The 19,153-nt window shown below is 42.3% G+C and overlaps 1 protein-coding gene across 1 annotated transcript in view; it reads right to left on the bottom strand.

The window, feature by feature from the left end:
* The window catches only part of HIP1R (huntingtin interacting protein 1 related), a 182,946-nt gene that overhangs the window by 94,905 nt on the left and 68,888 nt on the right, over nucleotides 1-19,153 (bottom strand). The window contains exons 3-6 of the mRNA XM_069755688.1: nucleotides 18,892-19,034; nucleotides 17,676-17,732; nucleotides 17,359-17,439; nucleotides 17,188-17,264 (exon numbers count right to left, since the gene is read on the bottom strand). Of these exons, the coding sequence (XP_069611789.1) occupies nucleotides 17,188-17,264; nucleotides 17,359-17,439; nucleotides 17,676-17,732; nucleotides 18,892-19,034 (358 nt within the window). The remainder of the gene's footprint in view (nucleotides 1-17,187; nucleotides 17,265-17,358; nucleotides 17,440-17,675; nucleotides 17,733-18,891; nucleotides 19,035-19,153) is intronic.

The raw sequence follows: 19,153 nt of genomic DNA, 5'->3' as shown, positions 1-19,153 counted from the left end.
TAATCTATCTGGGTATTGTAGTTCTCCCATCCCCTTTATTAATTTTGTTGCCCTCCTTTGTACTCTCTCTAGTTCCATTATATCCTTCCTGAGCACCGGTGCCCAAAACTGGACACAGTACTCCATGTGCGGTCTAACTAGGGATTTGTACAGAGGCAGTATAATGCTCTCATCATGTGTATCCAGACCTCTTTTAATGCACCCCATGATCCTGTTTGCCTTGGCAGCTGCTGCCTGGCACTGGCTGCTCCAGGTAAGTTTATCATTAACTAGGATCCCCAAGTCCTTCTCCCTGTCAGATTTACCCAGTGGTTTCCCGTTCAGTGTGTAATGGTGATATTGATTCCCTCTTCCCATGTGTATAACCTTACATTTATCATTGTTAAACCTCATCTGCCACCTTTCAGCCCAAGTTTCCAACTTATCCAGATCCATCTGTAGCAGAATACTATCTTCTCTTGTATTAACTGCTTTACATAGTTTTGTATCATCTGCAAATATCGATATTTTACTGTGTAAACCTTCTACCAGATCATTAATGAATATGTTGAAAAGAACAGGTCCCAATACTGACCCCTGCGGTACCCCACTGGTCACAGCGACCCAGTTAGAGACTATACCATTTATAAGCACCCTCTGCTTTCTATCACTAAGCCAGTTACTAACCCATTTACACACATTTTCCCCCAGACCAAGCATTCTCATTTTGTGTACCAACCTCTTGTGCGGCACGGTATCAAACGCTTTGGAAAAATCGAGATATACCACGTCCAATGACTCACCGTGGTCCAGTCTATAGCTTACCTCTTCATAAAAACTGATTAGATTGGTTTGACAGGAGCGATTTCTCATAAACCCATGCTGATATGGAGTTAAACAGTTATTCTCATTGAGATAATCCAGAATAACATCCCTCAGAAACCCTTCAAATATTTTACCAACAATAGAGGTTAGACTTACTGGCCTATAATTTCCAGGTTCACTTTTAGAGCCCTTTTTGAATATTGGCACCACATTTGCTATGCGCCAATCCTGCGGAACAGACCCTGTCTCTATAGAGTCCCTAAAAATAAGAAATAATGGTTTATCTATTACATTACTTAGTTCTCTTAGTACTCGTGGGTGTATGCCATCCGGACCCGGAGATTTATCTATTTTAATCTTATTTAGCCGGTTTCGCACCTCTTCTTGGGTTAGATTGGTGACCCTTAATATAGGGTTTTCATTGTTTCTTGGGATTTCACCTAGCATTTCATTTTCCACCGTGAATACCGTGGAGAAGAAGGTGTTTAATATGTTAGCTTTTTCCTCGTCATCTACAACCATTCTTTCCTCACTATTTTTTAAGGGGCCTACATTTTCAGTTTTTATTCTTTTACTATTGATATAGTTGAAGAACAGTTTGGGATTAGTTTTACTCTCCTTAGCAATGTGCTTCTCTGTTTCCTTTTTGGCAGCTTTAATTAGTTTTTTAGATAAAGTATTTTTCTCCCTATAGTTTTTTAGAGCTTCAATGGTGCCATCCTGCTTTAATAGTGCAAATGCTTTCTTTTTACTGTTAATTGCCTGTCTTACTTCTTTGTTTAGCCACATTGGGTTTTTCCTATTTCTAGTCCTTTTATTCCCACAAGGTATAAACCGCTTACACTGCCTATTTAGGATGTTCTTAAACATTTCCCATTTATTATCTGTATTCTCATTTCTGAGGATATTGTCCCAGTCTACCAGATTAAGGGCATCTCTAAGCTGTTCAAACTTTGCCTTCCTAAAGTTCAATGTTTTTGTGACTCCCTGACAAGTCCCCCTAGTGAAAGACAGGTGAAACTGCACAATATTGTGGTCGCTATTTCCTAAATAGGCTGAAATTCTTGGCTTAGGCTACTTTCACACTTCAGTCTTCCAAATCTGCACAGGATCTGTCAAGACGTTGAAATGACGGATCCTGGGCAGATTGTGGAAAACGTGCACTGGGCCCGTCTTTCTGACGGACCGTCGAGGCTATGTGTACCTGTTGTGTATGCGTCTTCGCAGAGGTTTTCTGCTGCGAAAACACATACACAACACAAACCAGATTAAAAATAATTAAAAAAATAATTTATATAAAAAAAATAAATAAATAAAAAACGCAATATCCTCACCTCGCGAGATTTCTCAATGTATTAATATGAATGCTAGCTGCCGGGAGCATCGCTGCGCGGGACTCTGGTAGGTGAGGGTACTGCGATTTTTTGATTATTTTTAACATTATATCTTGTTACTATTGATGCTGCAAAGGCAGAACCAATAGTGAAAAGAGAGAGCGAGCGAGAGAGAATTTCCCAGACTGGTAATTCTTCCACGCATGCTCTCTTTGAAATGACGGGACCAGTCACTGGATTCCTGCTTTTCACAGGCAGCGACATGTCTTTGTTCATTCTGCCTCCACAAAAATCCACATAGGAAGATCAAAAAATGTCAGATCACAGAAAATTGTACCAATAAAAATATCAAAATTAGTTCCTGATTATATGTAGTGTATTGGTGTACTTAGGAAAAAATGGACCTGTTTGTTGTGCAATTTCTCCTATAAGTCCTTATAAAAACGTGGGGCTAAGACAACATTTTAGTGAAAGAAATGTACCTTATATACTTGAGTATAAGCCGAGATTATCAGCCCACTTTTTTGGGCTGAAAGTAACCATCTCAGCTTATACTCGAGACATACTCAGGGGTCGGCAGGGGAGGGGGAGTGGAGCTGTGTAATAATACTCACCTGCTCCTGGCGCAGTCCCTGCACGTCTTTTTCCCCAGCACCGGCAGCTTCTTCCTGTATTTACCAGTCACATGGTACCGCTCATTACAGTAATGAATATGGACCCCACTCCACTCCCATAGGGGTGGAGCCGTATATTCATTACTGTAATGAGCGGTACCATGTGACCGCACACTATAGGAAGAAGCTGCCGGCGCCGGGGAACAGACGTGCAGGGACCGTGCCAGGAGCAGGTGAATATAACTCAGTGCGCTATATTCACCTGCTCCCCGTTTCACCGTCGGCGCCGCTGCATGTTCCGCGTCCTCTGCATTGACGCTCAGGTCAGAGGGCGTGATGACGTGATTAGTGCCGCAATCTGCCTGAATGTCAGTGCTGAGTGCAGAGGACAGGAAGACAGCGGCGGTCGGTGGAGGAACGGGGAGCAGGTGAATATAGCAAGTGTCGGGGGGCTGAGAGGCAAGTATGGATTTTTTTTAATCGCAGCAACAGCATATAGTGCAAATATCGGTATGGAGCATCTTATGGGGCCATGTGTAGCATTATATGGTGCAATTACCTGTATGGAGCATCTTATGGGGCCCATGTACAGCATTATATGGGGCAAATATCTGTATGGGGCCATGTGCAGCATTATATGGGGGAAATATCTGTATGGAGCATCTTATGGGGCAATGTGCAGCATTATACGGGGCAAATATCTGTATGGGGCCATGTCCAGCATTATATGGGGCCAATATCTGTAAGGAGCATCTTATGGGGCCATGTGCAGAATTATATGGGGCCAATATCTGTATGGAGCATCTTATGGGGCTATATGCAGCATTATATGGGGCAAATATTTCTATGGAGTATCTTATGGGGCCATAATCCACATTTGTGGCGCATTATACGGGGCAAATGTGTCTATGGAGCATCTTATGGGGCCATAATCAGCATTTGTGCTGCATTGTATGAGGCATATTTTAATATGGAGCATCTTATGGAGCCCATCATAAACTGTATGGAGCATTATATGGGGCGTATTTAGTATGGAGCATCTTATGGGGCCATCATGAACTGTATGGAGCATTATATGGGGCTCCTGATTCAATATGGATATTCAAAAACACTTAACCTACTGATGTCTCAATTAATTTTACTTTTATTGGTATCTATTTGTATTTTTGAAATTTACCAGTAGCTGCTGCATTTTCCACCCTAGGCTTATACTCGAGTCATTAAGTTTTCCCAGTTTTTTTGTGGCAAAATTAGGGGGGGGGGGGGGGGCCGGCTTATACTTGAGTATATACAGTATTTATTTTTTTACCGCCCAATAGTATAAATTTCTGTGAGGTACTTATGGCGTCAATATGACCACTGCACCACTAGATGAAGTCACTGAGAAGTGTAGTTGGTAAAAGGACATCACTTATGGGGAGTTTATGCTGTTCTAGCACCTCATGGGCTCTGCTTATGTGACATGGCACCCTCAATCCATACCAGCAAAATCTGAACTCCAATATGGCGCTTCTTCCCATGTGAGCTTTGCACGGTGCCTCAAAAAAGTAGTTTTCCCCCGCACATGGGGTATTGGCACACAATAGAAATTGCAAATTTTTGGGTCCATTTTCTCTTGTTACCCTTGAGAAAATAAAACATTTGGGGCTAGAAAAAAATTCTTGCTGGAAAAAAGTGTTTTTTTTTTTAAATTTTCTTAGCTCTACGTTATAAACGTTTGTGAAGCAAGGTCCTCACCAAAAATCTAGATAAGTTTGAGGGGTCTAGTTACCAAAATGGGGTCACTTGTGGGGGGTTTCCATTGTTTAGGCACATCCAGAGGCCCTCTAAACGAGACATGGCGTTCGCTCTCGATTCGAGCCAACTGTACGCTCCAAAAAGTCAAACTGTGCTCATTCCCTTTCAAGCCCTGCCATGTGCTTAAACAGTGGTTTTCCCTCACAAATTGGATATTGGCAACAAATATTGGGGTTTATTTTCTCCTAAAACCCTTGCGGAAAAAAAAAAAAAAAAAAAAGGGTCCCAAGTAAAAATTTGTAAAAAAAATAAAATAAAACTTTTCCTTCCACATTGGTTCAGTTCCTGTGAAGCTCCTGAAGAATTACCGTATATACTCGAGTACAAGCCGAGATTTTCAGCCCACTTTTTTGGGCTGAAAGTCCCCCCCTCGGCTTATACTCGAATCATACCCAGGGGTCGGCAGGGGAGGGGGAGCGGGGGCTGTCTAATAATACTCACCTACTCCTGGCGCGGTCCTGTACTGAGCGGTCACATGGTACCGCTCATTACAGTAATGAATATGCGGCTCCACCTCCCATAGAGGTGAAGCCGCATATTCATTACTGTAATGAGCGGTAACGGTGACCGCTCAGTACAGGATGAAGCTGCGGCGTCGGGGAAGCAGGGACTGCACAGCGCCAGGAGCAGATGAGTATAACGGGGAAGGGGAGCGCTGCGCGATATTCACCTGCTCCCCGTTCCGGGCACCATTCTGTCTTCAGCAGTGACGCTCAGGTCAGAGGGCGCGGTGACGTGGTTAGTGCACGCCCTCTGCCTGAGAACGTCAGTGCAGAAGGCGCTGAAGATGGAGTGGCGCCGGAACAAGGAGCAGGTGACTATTGAAAGTGCCGGGGGTCTGAGCGACGGAGAGGTGAGTACGTGATTTATTTATTTTTTATTGCAGCAACAGCAAATGGAGCATCTTATGGGGCCATAACGTTTGTGCAGCACTATATGGGGCCATAACGTTTGTACAGCACTATATGGGGCCATAAGGTTTGTGCAGCACTATATGGGTCAAGTGTCTGTATGGGGCATCTTATAGGGCCATAATCAAGGTTTGTGCAGCACTATATGGGGCAAATATCTTTATGGAGCATCTTATGCGGCCATAATCAGCATTTGTGCAGCATTATATTGAGCAAATATGTCTATGGAGCATCCTATGGGGCCATTATCAACCTATATGCAGGATTATATAGGGCATATTTTAATATGGAGCATCTTATGGGGCCCATCATAAACTTTATGGAGCATTATATGGGGCTCCTGATTCAATATGGATATTCAAAAACACTTACCCTACTGATGTCTCAATTAATTTTACCTTTATTGGTATCTATTTTTACTTTTGACATTTAGCTGCTGAATTTCCCACCCTAGGCTTATACTCATTAAGTTTTCCTAGTTTTTTGTAGCAAAATTAGGGGGATAGGCTTATACTCGGGTTGGCTTATACTCGAGTATATATGGTAATAAACTAATTGAATGTGGATTTGAACACTGAGGGGTGCAGTTTTAAGAATGGTGTCACTTTTTGGTATTTCCTGTCATATAGGCCCCTCAAAGTCACTTAAAATGTGATGTGGTCTCTTAAAAAAAAAAATGGTTTTATAAATTTTGTTAGAAAAATGAGAAATCACTGGTCAGCCTTTAACTCCCTAACAAAAAAAAATATATGTTTTAAAAATTGTGCTGATGTAAAGAAGACATGTGAGAAATGTTATTTATTTTTTTTAACTATTTTGTGGGTCAGTCTGATTTAAGGGCAGAAAAATTAAAAAAGTTTACAAATAGTGAAATTTTCAAAATTGCCAAATTTACGATTTTATCACAAATAAACATAAGTCATGTTGAATAAATTTTACCACCATCATGAAGTACAATATGTTACGAAAAAACCTTCTCAGAATCAGTGGGATCCGTTTAAGTGATCCAGAGTAATTACCGTACCTCATAAAATGACAGAGGTAAGACTATGAAAAATAGGCCTGGTCATTAACCTACAAAGTGGCTCGGTCCTTAAGGGGTCAGTAATAAAATTAAGCACTGTAGCATGCCAAATCCTAACAGCGTGTGATATACTCACTGTCAGGATTCGGCTCTGCTTGCTGATTCCAACAATGCAAGTATCAAATATAAATAGTAAAGCCGCACCCTATAATGGCAATGTCTCTATGGACAGCAGAGTGTACGTCCTCACCAGGGGATCCATCCCAGTAGGTAAATCCAGAAGCACATGAAGAAAAGGACAGCACCACAGCAATTGTGAAAAGACAGCTCCAAAGTTTATTCTGCCATCTGCAACGTTTCGGTCCGTGGACCTTTTTCAAGCATAGTGAAAAGACAATACAACCACCATTATATACCCTTAGGCCAAACCCATTAATTAACAAGCAACCAATGGTGTGGCTCCATATACCTGGAAAAAATACATCATAGTGCAACGTACATATATACATATAAAAACAGTCCCACATTGCCAGCCCCCTATATATACTAGCCGCTAACATAGTCCAACTACCTCTGATCACTCGCCACTATTGTGTGACACTCGTAAATCCCCAATAAGTCCCCAAAGTCCACAATGTAAACAAATATCACTCGCACCAATCCGGGTACTGCATCCACGATCGTCATGGCATTGTGGGCGTGTTCAGAACAAGAGCAGTCCAATCAGCTCCTCAATCTTAAATCATGTGATCGACATATGCCCAGCATGCAGTGCTCCTCACCGCACTAGTTCATAGGCTGCTGGACCACATGTCAGTGGTAAACAAACACCGCCCACTTTTGTCCAATGGTGCACATTGTATTGTACATGTCCGTGACATTATCCCTGTCCGTAGCTCATATGCGCATGTCGCAGTCCCGGACTCCAGTACAATCAGCACACTGAGTCCATATAGTCAGCGACTGCGTATGACAAAGGAATTCTCCATAAATCTCTTCATGACAGATGGTTCCAGTGAGCGGTCCCATAGCGCTATAATGACGGAATCCAGCATAGTCAGCACACTGAGTCTATTTAATCGGCAACTGCAAAGTAATGCTCCATAGACTTCTTCATAATAGATGACTCCAGTGAGCGGTCACATAGCGCTACAATCAGCGCGCAAAAGTACATCCAGGCTCATAGCTAGGTATAGTATTTTTTCACTCCAGGTCCATAGTATACAACGGTATACAATATGACATTTCTCCACTGGACACCTTATATATTTATCCCCAATATCGACTATTCATATATTATGTGATCCGTAATTTTAAATATTTACATCTATTCATACGGGCCTGTAATGAAAAACGACATATACCGAAAAAACAACCATCATAATAGCTTAAACTCAGTCCGTATAAAACTCCTTGCAAGGACATACATACATTACAAACACCTTTGGTACCAGGGATTCCCAGCCCGTCTCCCATGTTGGTAATTGCCCAGCCTCAAGCTGCTTAGCATTTGCGATCTGACGAGAGCAGGCACATTAACTCCATAGATGTATATATTTTTTTTTTTATCCTGGAAAAAATACATCCAAGCATAAAAAGGAAAAAGGAGGGGAAAAAAAACACAATATATAAAAAAACGGATTAAGGTAGATATCAGGCAAATAGCCACATTCTCCTCAGATCAAATTGATCAAGAGGCTACATTTGTATATATAGGACAGATCTAAAAAGCAACTGTTAATGAGACCACCCCTAACAAAAATAAACAGTATATAATAGAATTAAAAACAATAATACACCGATAAGGTACCACAAATGACCAAAAGGACCTTACAGGAGACAACTTTGTTGATAATCAATATTTAAGCCTTTTGGAGAGAGAGTATCAAGCTCATAGATCCATTTCAATTCTTTTCTCTTCAGAAGAGAGACCCGATCGCCACCCCGTCTTGGCATAGGTACATCATCTATGACTCGGTATCTTAGCTGATTAACAGAGTGCCCGAACTCATGGAAGTGCCTAGGTACTGGAAGGTCAATCAAATTCGTTCTAATAGTACTTTTATGCTTTGAAATTCTCGCTTTGACCTCCATTGTGGTCTCCCCTACATAGTAGAGACCACACGGGCAGCTAAGGATGTAGACCACAAAACTACTTCTGCATGTATATCGTTTCCGTATCGTATACTTTTTTCCAGTGTGGGGATGATAAAAACATGCCCCTTTGATTAAATTATTGCAGCTTGCACATCCGAGACAGGGAAAATTACCCAGGCTCGGACGGCTTAAAGTAGTCTGCGGATCCCTCTTTGAGCTGCCCACATCAGACACCACCAACTCGTCCTTCAGATTTCTATTTCTCCTATATGAGAATAATGGGGGCGACTGAAACTCACTCACATTGTCATGTCCCCTCCCCAAAAGTGACCAGTGCCTTCGAATCACATCCGAGATCTGGCCACTCAAACCATTAAATGCTGTCACAAATGGTATCCTCTTATCAGATTCTATAGCAACCTTGGGAGTAAGGAGCTCATCTCTTCCTTTAGACAATGCTTTAGTTTTGAATGTATCCAAGTCCTCCTTAGGATATCCTCTCGCCAGAAATTTTTGGCACATCTCATTAAGCCTCAAATCTATAAGAGTCACTCGAGACAATCCTCCTGACTCTTAGGAGTTGGCTCCATGGGAGGGACTCCACCATTCTCCGTGGATGTTCACTGGAAAAATGTAAAACATTATTCCTGTCTGTCTTTTTGACAAGGGTAGATATTATTCAAAAAAAGGTGGAATTGTACGAGCTCATCATAATCACCATCCCAAACCAGGAAGGCCAGGGGGCCTCTGAAGATCCTTATTCATAAATCCAAAGATTCATAAGGATCTTCAGAGGCCCCCTGGCCGCCCGATTGTGTCGGGCAGGGGGTCTCTGTGTAATAAAGTGGCAATCTTTTTGGATCATTTACTGAGAAAATTTGCGGTTACTACACCTTCCTATGTGAAGGATACTAGTGATTTCATTAGGTCCTTGGAGGGTGTGCAGGTCGGGGATACCACATGGTTGGTGTCATTTGATGTTACATCTCTATACACTTCCATCGAGCATGCCAGGGGGTTGTCTGCTGTCGGTGTGGCGCTGGCCGGCTCCGACATGGCCCCGGACTGTGCACGGTTCGCCCTGGCGCTGCTGGAGTTCATTCTCGAGAGGAATTTTTTTCTCTTTGGGGATGATTTCTTCCTGCAGCGCCGCGGGACAGCCATGGGGCCCAATGTGGCCCGTACGTATGCTAACATCTATATGGCTGTCCTGGAGGGCGAACACGTGTACAAGTCGCAGTTTTGGGGCCGTGTTAGGGGCTGGCGGCGCTACATCGACGACATCTTCCTGGTTTGGGATGGTGATTATGATGAGCTCGTACAATTCCACCTTTTTTTGAATAATATCTACCCTGGGTTGGGTTTCACAATGGAGTGCTCTCAGACCAGGATGCAATTTCTGGATACATGTGTCTATAAGAGTGAAGGTTTTTTATATACTGACCTGTTTGTCAAAAAGACAGACAGGAATAATGTTTTACATTTTTCCAGTGAACATCCACGGAGAATGGTGGAGTCCCTCCCATGGAGCCAACTCCTAAGAGTCAGGAGGATTGTCTCGAGTGACTCTTATAGATTTGAGGCTTAATGAGATGTGCCAAAAATTTCTGGCGAGAGGATATCCTAAGGAGGACTTGGATACATTCAAAACTAAAGCATTGTCTAAAGGAAGAGATGAGCTCCTTACTCCCAAGGTTGCTATAGAATCTGATAAGAGGATACCATTTGTGACAGCATTTAATGGTTTGAGTGGCCAGATCTCGGATGTGATTCGAAGGCACTGGTCACTTTTGGGGAGGGGACATGACAATGTGAGTGAGTTTCAGTCGCCCCCATTATTCTCATATAGGAGAAATAGAAATCTGAAGGACGAGTTGGTGGTGTCTGATGTGGGCAGCTCAAAGAGGGATCCGCAGACTACTTTAAGCCGTCCGAGCCTGGGTAATTTTCCCTGTCTCGGATGTGCAAGCTGCAATAATTTAATCAAAGGGGCATGTTTTTATCATCCCCACACTGGAAAAAAGTATACGATACGGAAACGATATACATGCAGAAGTAGTTTTGTGGTCTACATCCTTAGCTGCCCGTGTGGTCTCTACTATGTAGGGGAGACCACAATGGAGGTCAAAGCGAGAATTTCAAAGCATAAAAGTACTATTAGAACGAATTTGATTGACCTTCCAGTACCTAGGCACTTCCATGAGTTCGGGCACTCTGTTAATCAGCTAAGATACCGAGTCATAGATGATGTACCTATGCCAAGACGGGGTGGCGATCGGGTCTCTCTTCTGAAGAGAAAAGAATTGAAATGGATCTATGAGCTTGATACTCTCTCTCCAAAAGGCTTAAATATTGATTATCAACAAAGTTGTCTCCTGTAAGGTCCTTTTGGTCATTTGTGGTACCTTATCGGTGTATTATTGTTTTTAATTCTATTATATACTGTTTATTTTTGTTAGGGGTGGTCTCATTAACAGTTGCTTTTTAGATCTGTCCTATATATACAAATGTAGCCTCTTGATCAATTTGATCTGAGGAGAATGTGGCTATTTGCCTGATATCTACCTTAATCCGTTTTTTTATATATTGTGTTTTTTTTCCCCTCCTTTTTCCTTTTTATGCTTGGATGTATTTTTTCCAGGATAAAAAAAAAAATATATACATCTATGGAGTTAATGTGCCTGCTCTCGTCAGATCGCAAATGCTAAGCAGCTTGAGGCTGGGCAATTACCAACATGGGAGACGGGCTGGGAATCCCTGGTACCAAAGGTGTTTGTAATGTATGTATGTCCTTGCAAGGAGTTTTATACGGACTGAGTTTAAGCTATTATGATGGTTGTTTTTTCGGTATATGTCGTTTTTCATTACAGGCCCGTATGAATAGATGTAAATATTTAAAATTACGGATCACATAATATATGAATAGTCGATATTGGGGATAAATATATAAGGTGTCCAGTGGAGAAATGTCATATTGTATACCGTTGTATACTATGGACCTGGAGTGAAAAAATACTATACCTAGCTATGAGCCTGGATGTACTTTTGCGCGCTGATTGTAGCGCTATGTGACCGCTCACTGGAGTCATCTATTATGAAGAAGTCTATGGAGCATTACTTTGCAGTTGCCGATTAAATAGACTCAGTGTGCTGACTATGCTGGATTCCGTCATTATAGCGCTATGGGACCGCTCACTGGAACCATCTGTCATGAAGAGATTTATGGAGAATTCCTTTGTCATACGCAGTCGCTGACTATATGGACTCAGTGTGCTGATTGTACTGGAGTCCGGGACTGCGACATGCGCATATGAGCTACGGACAGGGATAATGTCACGGACATGTACAATACAATGTGCACCATTGGACAAAAGTGGGCGGTGTTTGTTTACCACTGACATGTGGTCCAGCAGCCTATGAACTAGTGCGGTGAGGAGCACTGCATGCTGGGCATATGTCGATCACATGATTTAAGATTGAGGAGCTGATTGGACTGCTCTTGTTCTGAACACGCCCACAATGCCATGACGATCGTGGATGCAGTACCCGGATTGGTGCGAGTGATATTTGTTTACATTGTGGACTTTGGGGACTTATTGGGGATTTACGAGTGTCACACAATAGTGGCGAGTGATCAGAGGTAGTTGGACTATGTTAGCGGCTAGTATATATAGGGGGCTGGCAATGTGGGACTGTTTTTATATGTATATATGTACGTTGCACTATGATGTATTTTTTCCAGGTATATGGAGCCACACCATTGGTTGCTTGTTAATTAATGGGTTTGGCCTAAGGGTATATAATGGTGGTTGTATTGTCTTTTCACTATGCTTGAAAAAGGTCCACGGACCGAAACGTTGCAGATGGCAGAATAAACTTTGGAGCTGTCTTTTCACAATTGCTGTGGTGCTGTCCTTTTCTTCATGTGCTTCTGGATTTACCTACTGGGATGGATCCCCTGGTGAGGACGTACACTCTGCTGTCCATAGAGACATTGCCATTATAGGGTGCGGCTTTACTATTTATATTTGATACTTGCATTGTTGGAATCAGCAAGCAGAGCCGAATCCTGACAGTGAGTATATCACACGCTGTTAGGATTTGGCATGCTACAGTGCTTAATTTTATTACTGACCCCTTAAGGACCGAGCCACTTTGTAGGTTAATGACCAGGCCTATTTTTCATAGTCTTACCTCTGTCATTTTATGAATTACGGTAATTACTCTGGATCACTTAAACGGATCCCACTGATTCTGAGAAGGTTTTTTCGTAACATATTGTACTTCATGATGGTGGTAAAATTTATTCAACATGACTTATGTTTATTTGTGATAAAATCGTAAATTTGGCAATTTTGAAAATTTCACTATTTGTAAACTTTTTTAATTTTTCTGCCCTTAAATCAGACTGACCCACAAAATAGTTAAAAAAAATAAATAACATTTCTCACATGTCTTCTTTACATCAGCACAATTTTTAAAACATATATTTTTTTTTGTTAGGGAGTTAAAGGCTGACCAGTGATTTCTCATTTTTCTAACAAAATTTATAAAACCATTTTTTTTTAAGAGACCACATCACATTTTAAGTGACTTTGAGGGGCCTATATGACAGGAAATACCAAAAAGTGACACCATTCTTAAAACTGCACCCCTCAGTGTTCAAATCCACATTCAATTAGTTTATTACCATATATACTCGAGTATAAGCCAACCCGAGTATAAGCCTATCCCCCTAATTTTGCTACAAAAAACTAGGAAAACTTAATGAGTATAAGCCTAGGGTGGGAAATTCAGCAGCTAAATGTCAAAAGTAAAAATAGATACCAATAAAGGTAAAATTAATTGAGACATCAGTAGGGTAAGTGTTTTTGAATATCCATATTGAATCAGGAGCCCCATATAATGCTCCATAAAGTTTATGATGGGCCCCATAAGATGCTCCATATTAAAATATGCCCTATATAATCCTGCATATAGGTTGATAATGGCCCCATAGGATGCTCCATAGACATATTTGCTCAATATAATGCTGCACAAATGCTGATTATGGCCGCATAAGATGCTCCATAAAGATATTTGCCCCATATAGTGCTGCACAAACCTTGATTATGGCCCTATAAGATGCCCCATACAGACACTTGACCCATATAGTGCTGCACAAACCTTATGGCCCCATATAGTGCTGTACAAACGTTATGGCCCCATATAGAAAACGGTTCAGGTTCAGAACGAAGTGCAAACCAATGATAAACTGTTACCATTAGGCCATAATGTGTTTTATGTCTCATGAAGACCATGTCTTTAACCCCTTAGTGACAGAGCCAATTTGGTACTTAATGACCGAGCCAATTTTTGCAATTCTGACCACTGTCACTTTATGAGGTTATAACTCTGGAACGCTTCAACGGATCCCGCTCATTCTGAGACTGTTTTTTCGTGACATATTGTACTTCATGTTAGTGGTAACATTTCTTCGATATTACTTGCGATTATTTATGAAAAAAAACGGAAATATGGCGAAAATTTTTAAAATTTTGCAATTTTCAAACTTTGTATTTTTATGCCCTTAAATCAGAGGGATGTCACAAAAAAATAGTAAATAAATAACATTTTCCACATGTCTACTTTACATCAGCACAATTTTGGAAACAAGATTTTTTTTTGTTAGGGAGTTATAAGGGTTAAAAGTTGACCAGCAATTTCTCATTTTTACAACACCTTTTTTTTTTTTTTTAGGGACCACATCACATTTGAAATCATTTTGAGGGGTCTATATGATAGAAAATAACGAAGTGTGACACCATTCTAAAAACTACACCCCTCAAGGTTCTCAAAACCACATTCAAGAAGTTTATTAACCCTTTACGTGCTTCACAGGAACTGAAACAATGTGGAAGGGAAAAAATGAACATTTAACTTTTTTTTGCAAACATCTTAATTCAGAACCATTTTTATTTTCACAAGTGTAAAAACAGAAATGTAACCATAAATTTTGTTGTGCGATTTCTCCTGAATACGCCAATACCCCATATGTGGGGGTAAACCACTGTTTGGGTGCACCGCAGAGCTTGGAAGTGAAGGAGCGCCGTTTTACTTTTTCAATGTAGAATTGGCAGGAATTGAGATTGGATGCCATGTCGCGTTTGGAGAGCCCCTGATGTGCCTAAACAGTGGAAACCTCCCACAAGTGACCCCATTTTGGAAACTAGACCCCTTAAGGAACTTATCTAGATGTGTGGTGAGAACTTTGAATGCCCAAGTGCTTCACAGAAGTTTAGAATGCAGAGTCGTGAAAATAAAAAAAAATTTTTTTTCCACAAAAGAGATATTGTAGCCCCCAAGTTTTTATTTTCACAAGGGTAACAGGAGAAATTGGACCCCAGAAGTTGTTGTCCAATTTATCCCGAGTATGCTGATGCCCCATATGTGGGGGTAACCCACTGTTTGGGCGCACGGCAGAGCTCAGAAGGGAGGGAGCACCATTTGACTTTTTGAGCGCAAAATTGGCTGTCGTGTTTGGAGACCCCCTGATGTGCCTAAACAGTGGAAACCCCCCAATTCTAGCTCCAACCCTAACCCCAACACACCCCTAACCCTAATCCCAACCCGATCCATAATCCTAATCACTAACCCTAACGATAATCACAACCCTTACCCCAAAACAACCCTAATGTCAACCCTAACCATAACCCTAATCAAAACCCTAAATCCAACACACCCCTAATCCTAATCTCAACCCTAACCTCAAACCTAACCCTAATCCCAATACACCCCTAATCACAACCCTAACCTTAACCCTAATCCCAAACCTAACCCTAATCCCAAGCGTAACCCTAATGCCAATCCTAACCCTAATACCAACTCTAATCCAAACCCTAACCCCAAATCTAACCCTAACTTTAGCCCCAACCCTAGCCCTAACTTTAGCCCCAACCCTAACCCTAAGGCTACTTTCACACTTGCGTCGTTTGGCATCCGTCGCAATCCGTCGTTTTGGACAAAAACGGATCCTCCAAATGTGCTCACAGGATGCGTTTTTTTGCCCATAGACTTGTATTGCCGACGGATCGTGACGGATGGCCACACGTCGCGTCCGTCGTGCACTGGATCAGTTGTGTTTTGGCGGACCGTCGGCACAAAAAAAGTTCAATGTAACGTTTTTTTGTACGTCGCGTCCGCCATTTCTGACCGCGCATGCGTGGCCGTAATTCCGCCCCTTCCTCCCCAGGACATAGATTGGGCAGCGGATGCGTTGATAAACTACATCCGCTGCCCACGTTGTGCACAATTTTCACAACGTGCGTCGGTATGTCGGGCCGACACATTGCGACGGCCCCGTACCGACGTAAGTGTGAAAGAACCCTAACCCTGAATTTAGCCCCAACCCTAACCCTAAATTTAGCCCCAACCCTAATCCTAGCACTAACCCTAGCCATAACCCTAGTCCTAACCCTAGTCCTAACCCTAGCCCTAACCCTAGCCCTAACCCTAGCCCTAATTTTAGCCCCAACTGCTCTTCTCCTGTTCGGCCGACAGATGGCGATAGATGGCGGGTGCACTGCGCATGCGCCCGCCATTTTCTTTTCCCCGGCAGCCAGGAGGAGCAGCAGGAGGATCCAGGGACACCGGTAAGTATAATAGGGTCCCCGAATCCCCCTATTTCTCTGTCCTCTGATGTGCGATCACATCAGAGGACAGAGAATTACACTTTGATTTTTTTTTTTTTTTTTTTTGCGGTCGCCGGTAAACAGTTAATTACCGGCGATCGCAAAACAGGGGTCGGTAAAACCGACCCCGATCATGTTCTTTGGGGACTCGGCTACCCCCGGCAGCCGAGACCATAAAGATTTTCCCGGTGCCGGCCGGCGGGCGCACTGCGCATGCGCCCGCCATTTTGAAGATGGCGGCGCCCACCGGGAGCCACGAGGAGCACCGGGGGAGATAAGTGAGTATCGGGGGGCTATCTGGGACCCCTTTTCTCTGTCCTCTGATGTGCGATCACATCGGAGGACAAAGAAATTAAAAAGAGATCGCGGTTTTTGTTTTTTTTGCGATCGCCGGTAAACGGTTAATTACCGGCGATCGCAAATGCGGGGTCGGTAAAAAACCCCCCGAATCATGTTCTCTGGGGTCTTGGCTACCCCCGGCAGCCAAGACCCCGGAGAAAATCCGACTCTGGGGGGCGCTATTTACCCTTAAGTACCCTTAGCGGCTGCCGTTAAAAGGCGTATCGGCGATCGCTAAGGGGTTAAACACAAGTCAGAGGAGAACAGCTTCTCCAACATCAAGGACAACATCTGCAAGGAGTTTATATGTTCCCTTCATGTTTCCTCCCACACTACAATGACATACTGATATGGAATTTAGATTGGGAGCCCCAAAAGGGGACAGTGGCGATGTCCGTAAAGCGCTGTGGAATATGACGGCGCTATATAAGCAAATAAAATAAACATTGGCATTCAGTTATCGCCAAAACAACCTGTGTCCGGCCATAACTTCCTTCAACGGGAGCACTAAAGGCTCACAGGTGGTCTTTAACAGACAATCCCTTTAAAAGCACAAATCGTTTTGATTGGTTTTATGAATATTAACCAACAGCATACATGTTGTTGACATCTGTGCCAGCTGCCTTTTCTAGAACGTCATCTGTTACTTCCAAGTTAGGAGGAAACTGCGGATGCTATAAGGAAAAAAAACAAAAGACAATGGAGGTAGTCTGAAGTTTGTAATGAGCCGCGCAAAACACAAGAGGTCCTGACCACAACGTTTCATACCTTTGTGTGGAAGCTTATCTTATTGAGCAACAGCTTGGTATAAATAACCACAAGGTGCCCGTATCGATCATGCATATGTCCCTGGTAGAGAGAAAATATAAGTGGAAGAAAATGCATGCAGTTTAACGAACCCATGTGTTGACATATAAGTAAATTAAGCAAATGCATTCATACATGTGTTCCAGCGAAAGCTGAAATGTCCTGAATAAGCAAGATGTCTGATGACTTGCCAGCATTATTGTCACTGCATAGCAGGAGGATTTCCTCTTCCTAGAATAGAATATGACCCATAACATAATAAACTTTTCCCCTCTTACCCACAAGTCTCCAATCTCACGGACATTGCTTCGGTATCGTTGACAGTCAGAAAGTACCTAGTTATAAATGTAAAAAAAAAAAAATTGATTTACTTATAACATTTACCAGCTAAGAATACAGAGAAATGCGGTAAAGCGATTCAACTAATTATCGCCATGCACATTAGAGAGCTGTGCAGTGACCGCCATCTCTCCCAACTCCCCCATACACTACTGGGTTCTCTATGAGGGCTTCTTCCAGACTCTTCAGATAAGCTGAAGCCATAGAACAAAAGGATCAACTGTTGAAACTCAACAGACCGAATCCTTCTCTCATTCTACATTATCCGGCATGGAAGAGTCAAGAAGCCTTGATAAGCATTAGACTGCCGGCCAATCGTGCCAATGTGTATGGGGAGCGTAACCATAGTGAAAACAACCTTATAAAGTTGAACTTTTCTCTTGCAATTCTGATGTCCTTTAGTCCCTCAAAGTTTGGCTTAGTACACAGTCTACATAATTGTTTAATATTGTCTTACATGGGCATGTGCACATGGTGTCTTTTTCAGGCAAAAAAGCGCTCAATAAAATGTAAGAATTACCAAATGCACTTTAATGTCATAATGACTTGCTGTACATATATTTGTTCAGACTTTTGTAACTTCTTTTAACCACTTAAAGAGGTTGTTCAGATTTTAGATCAGTCTCCTGATCGGGTGAAATGAGCAAACCGTGTAGATTCCTTAGTATTGCTGATGAGAGCGAGTGGTCACATGACCATATGTATGCAATGGCATGTGACATGTCCAGCTTCTGTCAATACAAGTAGACAGAAAGTGACCGCAAGTCTGCAAACTGCATACATGCGCTCATGTGCCCGCTTGCTCACATGGGAAATACCGAGGAATCGAGACATCGACGGTCACCATTGAGAATTCAAAAGCCATTATCAGTTAAAAGAAGAGACCATTCTTCAAGCGGCTCCTGCTTGGAAGGCACTCTTCTACATACAAGAGAAAAAAAAAAAGCAAGGAGAAAAGCCACCGCAGAAATGAGGACATTAAAGCATGGTCTTCAAGCATTTTCTACTTCAAAAACAATACGGGGTATAACAGCATCTAAAAGAAGTCTTGTGATGCCCTAAGGGTAAACCATAAACTTATAAAAACATAAAAACCAAATAATTTGTTACACATACAGTGCCATCGAGGTTGAAATATCTGATACATTTGCTTACATTTTGATGACCATCACGGAGGACTTTATGAAGGACATGGCAGAACTTCCAGCTGAGGATGGAGCTGCTGGCTAAAGGTAAGCCAATGGCATAAGACCAGAAAGTGAATGCTCCTTTTTCATGATGAGTGCCCAATATTATTCCTAAAATTTTTGTCAAGGAAAAACAAATTATAAAAATGATGCATCGGGCATTGAGGTGCTGCTGACGAGGCAGTCGTCGGACACTCGGCGTGTATTGTGCATGCCCTATGGCACTGTGC

Source organism: Ranitomeya imitator, chromosome 1 (genome assembly GCF_032444005.1).
Source record: "Ranitomeya imitator isolate aRanImi1 chromosome 1, aRanImi1.pri, whole genome shotgun sequence".
Classification (NCBI taxonomy): domain Eukaryota; kingdom Metazoa; phylum Chordata; class Amphibia; order Anura; family Dendrobatidae; genus Ranitomeya; species Ranitomeya imitator.
This window is presented reverse-complemented; position numbering and strand designations above follow the sequence as displayed.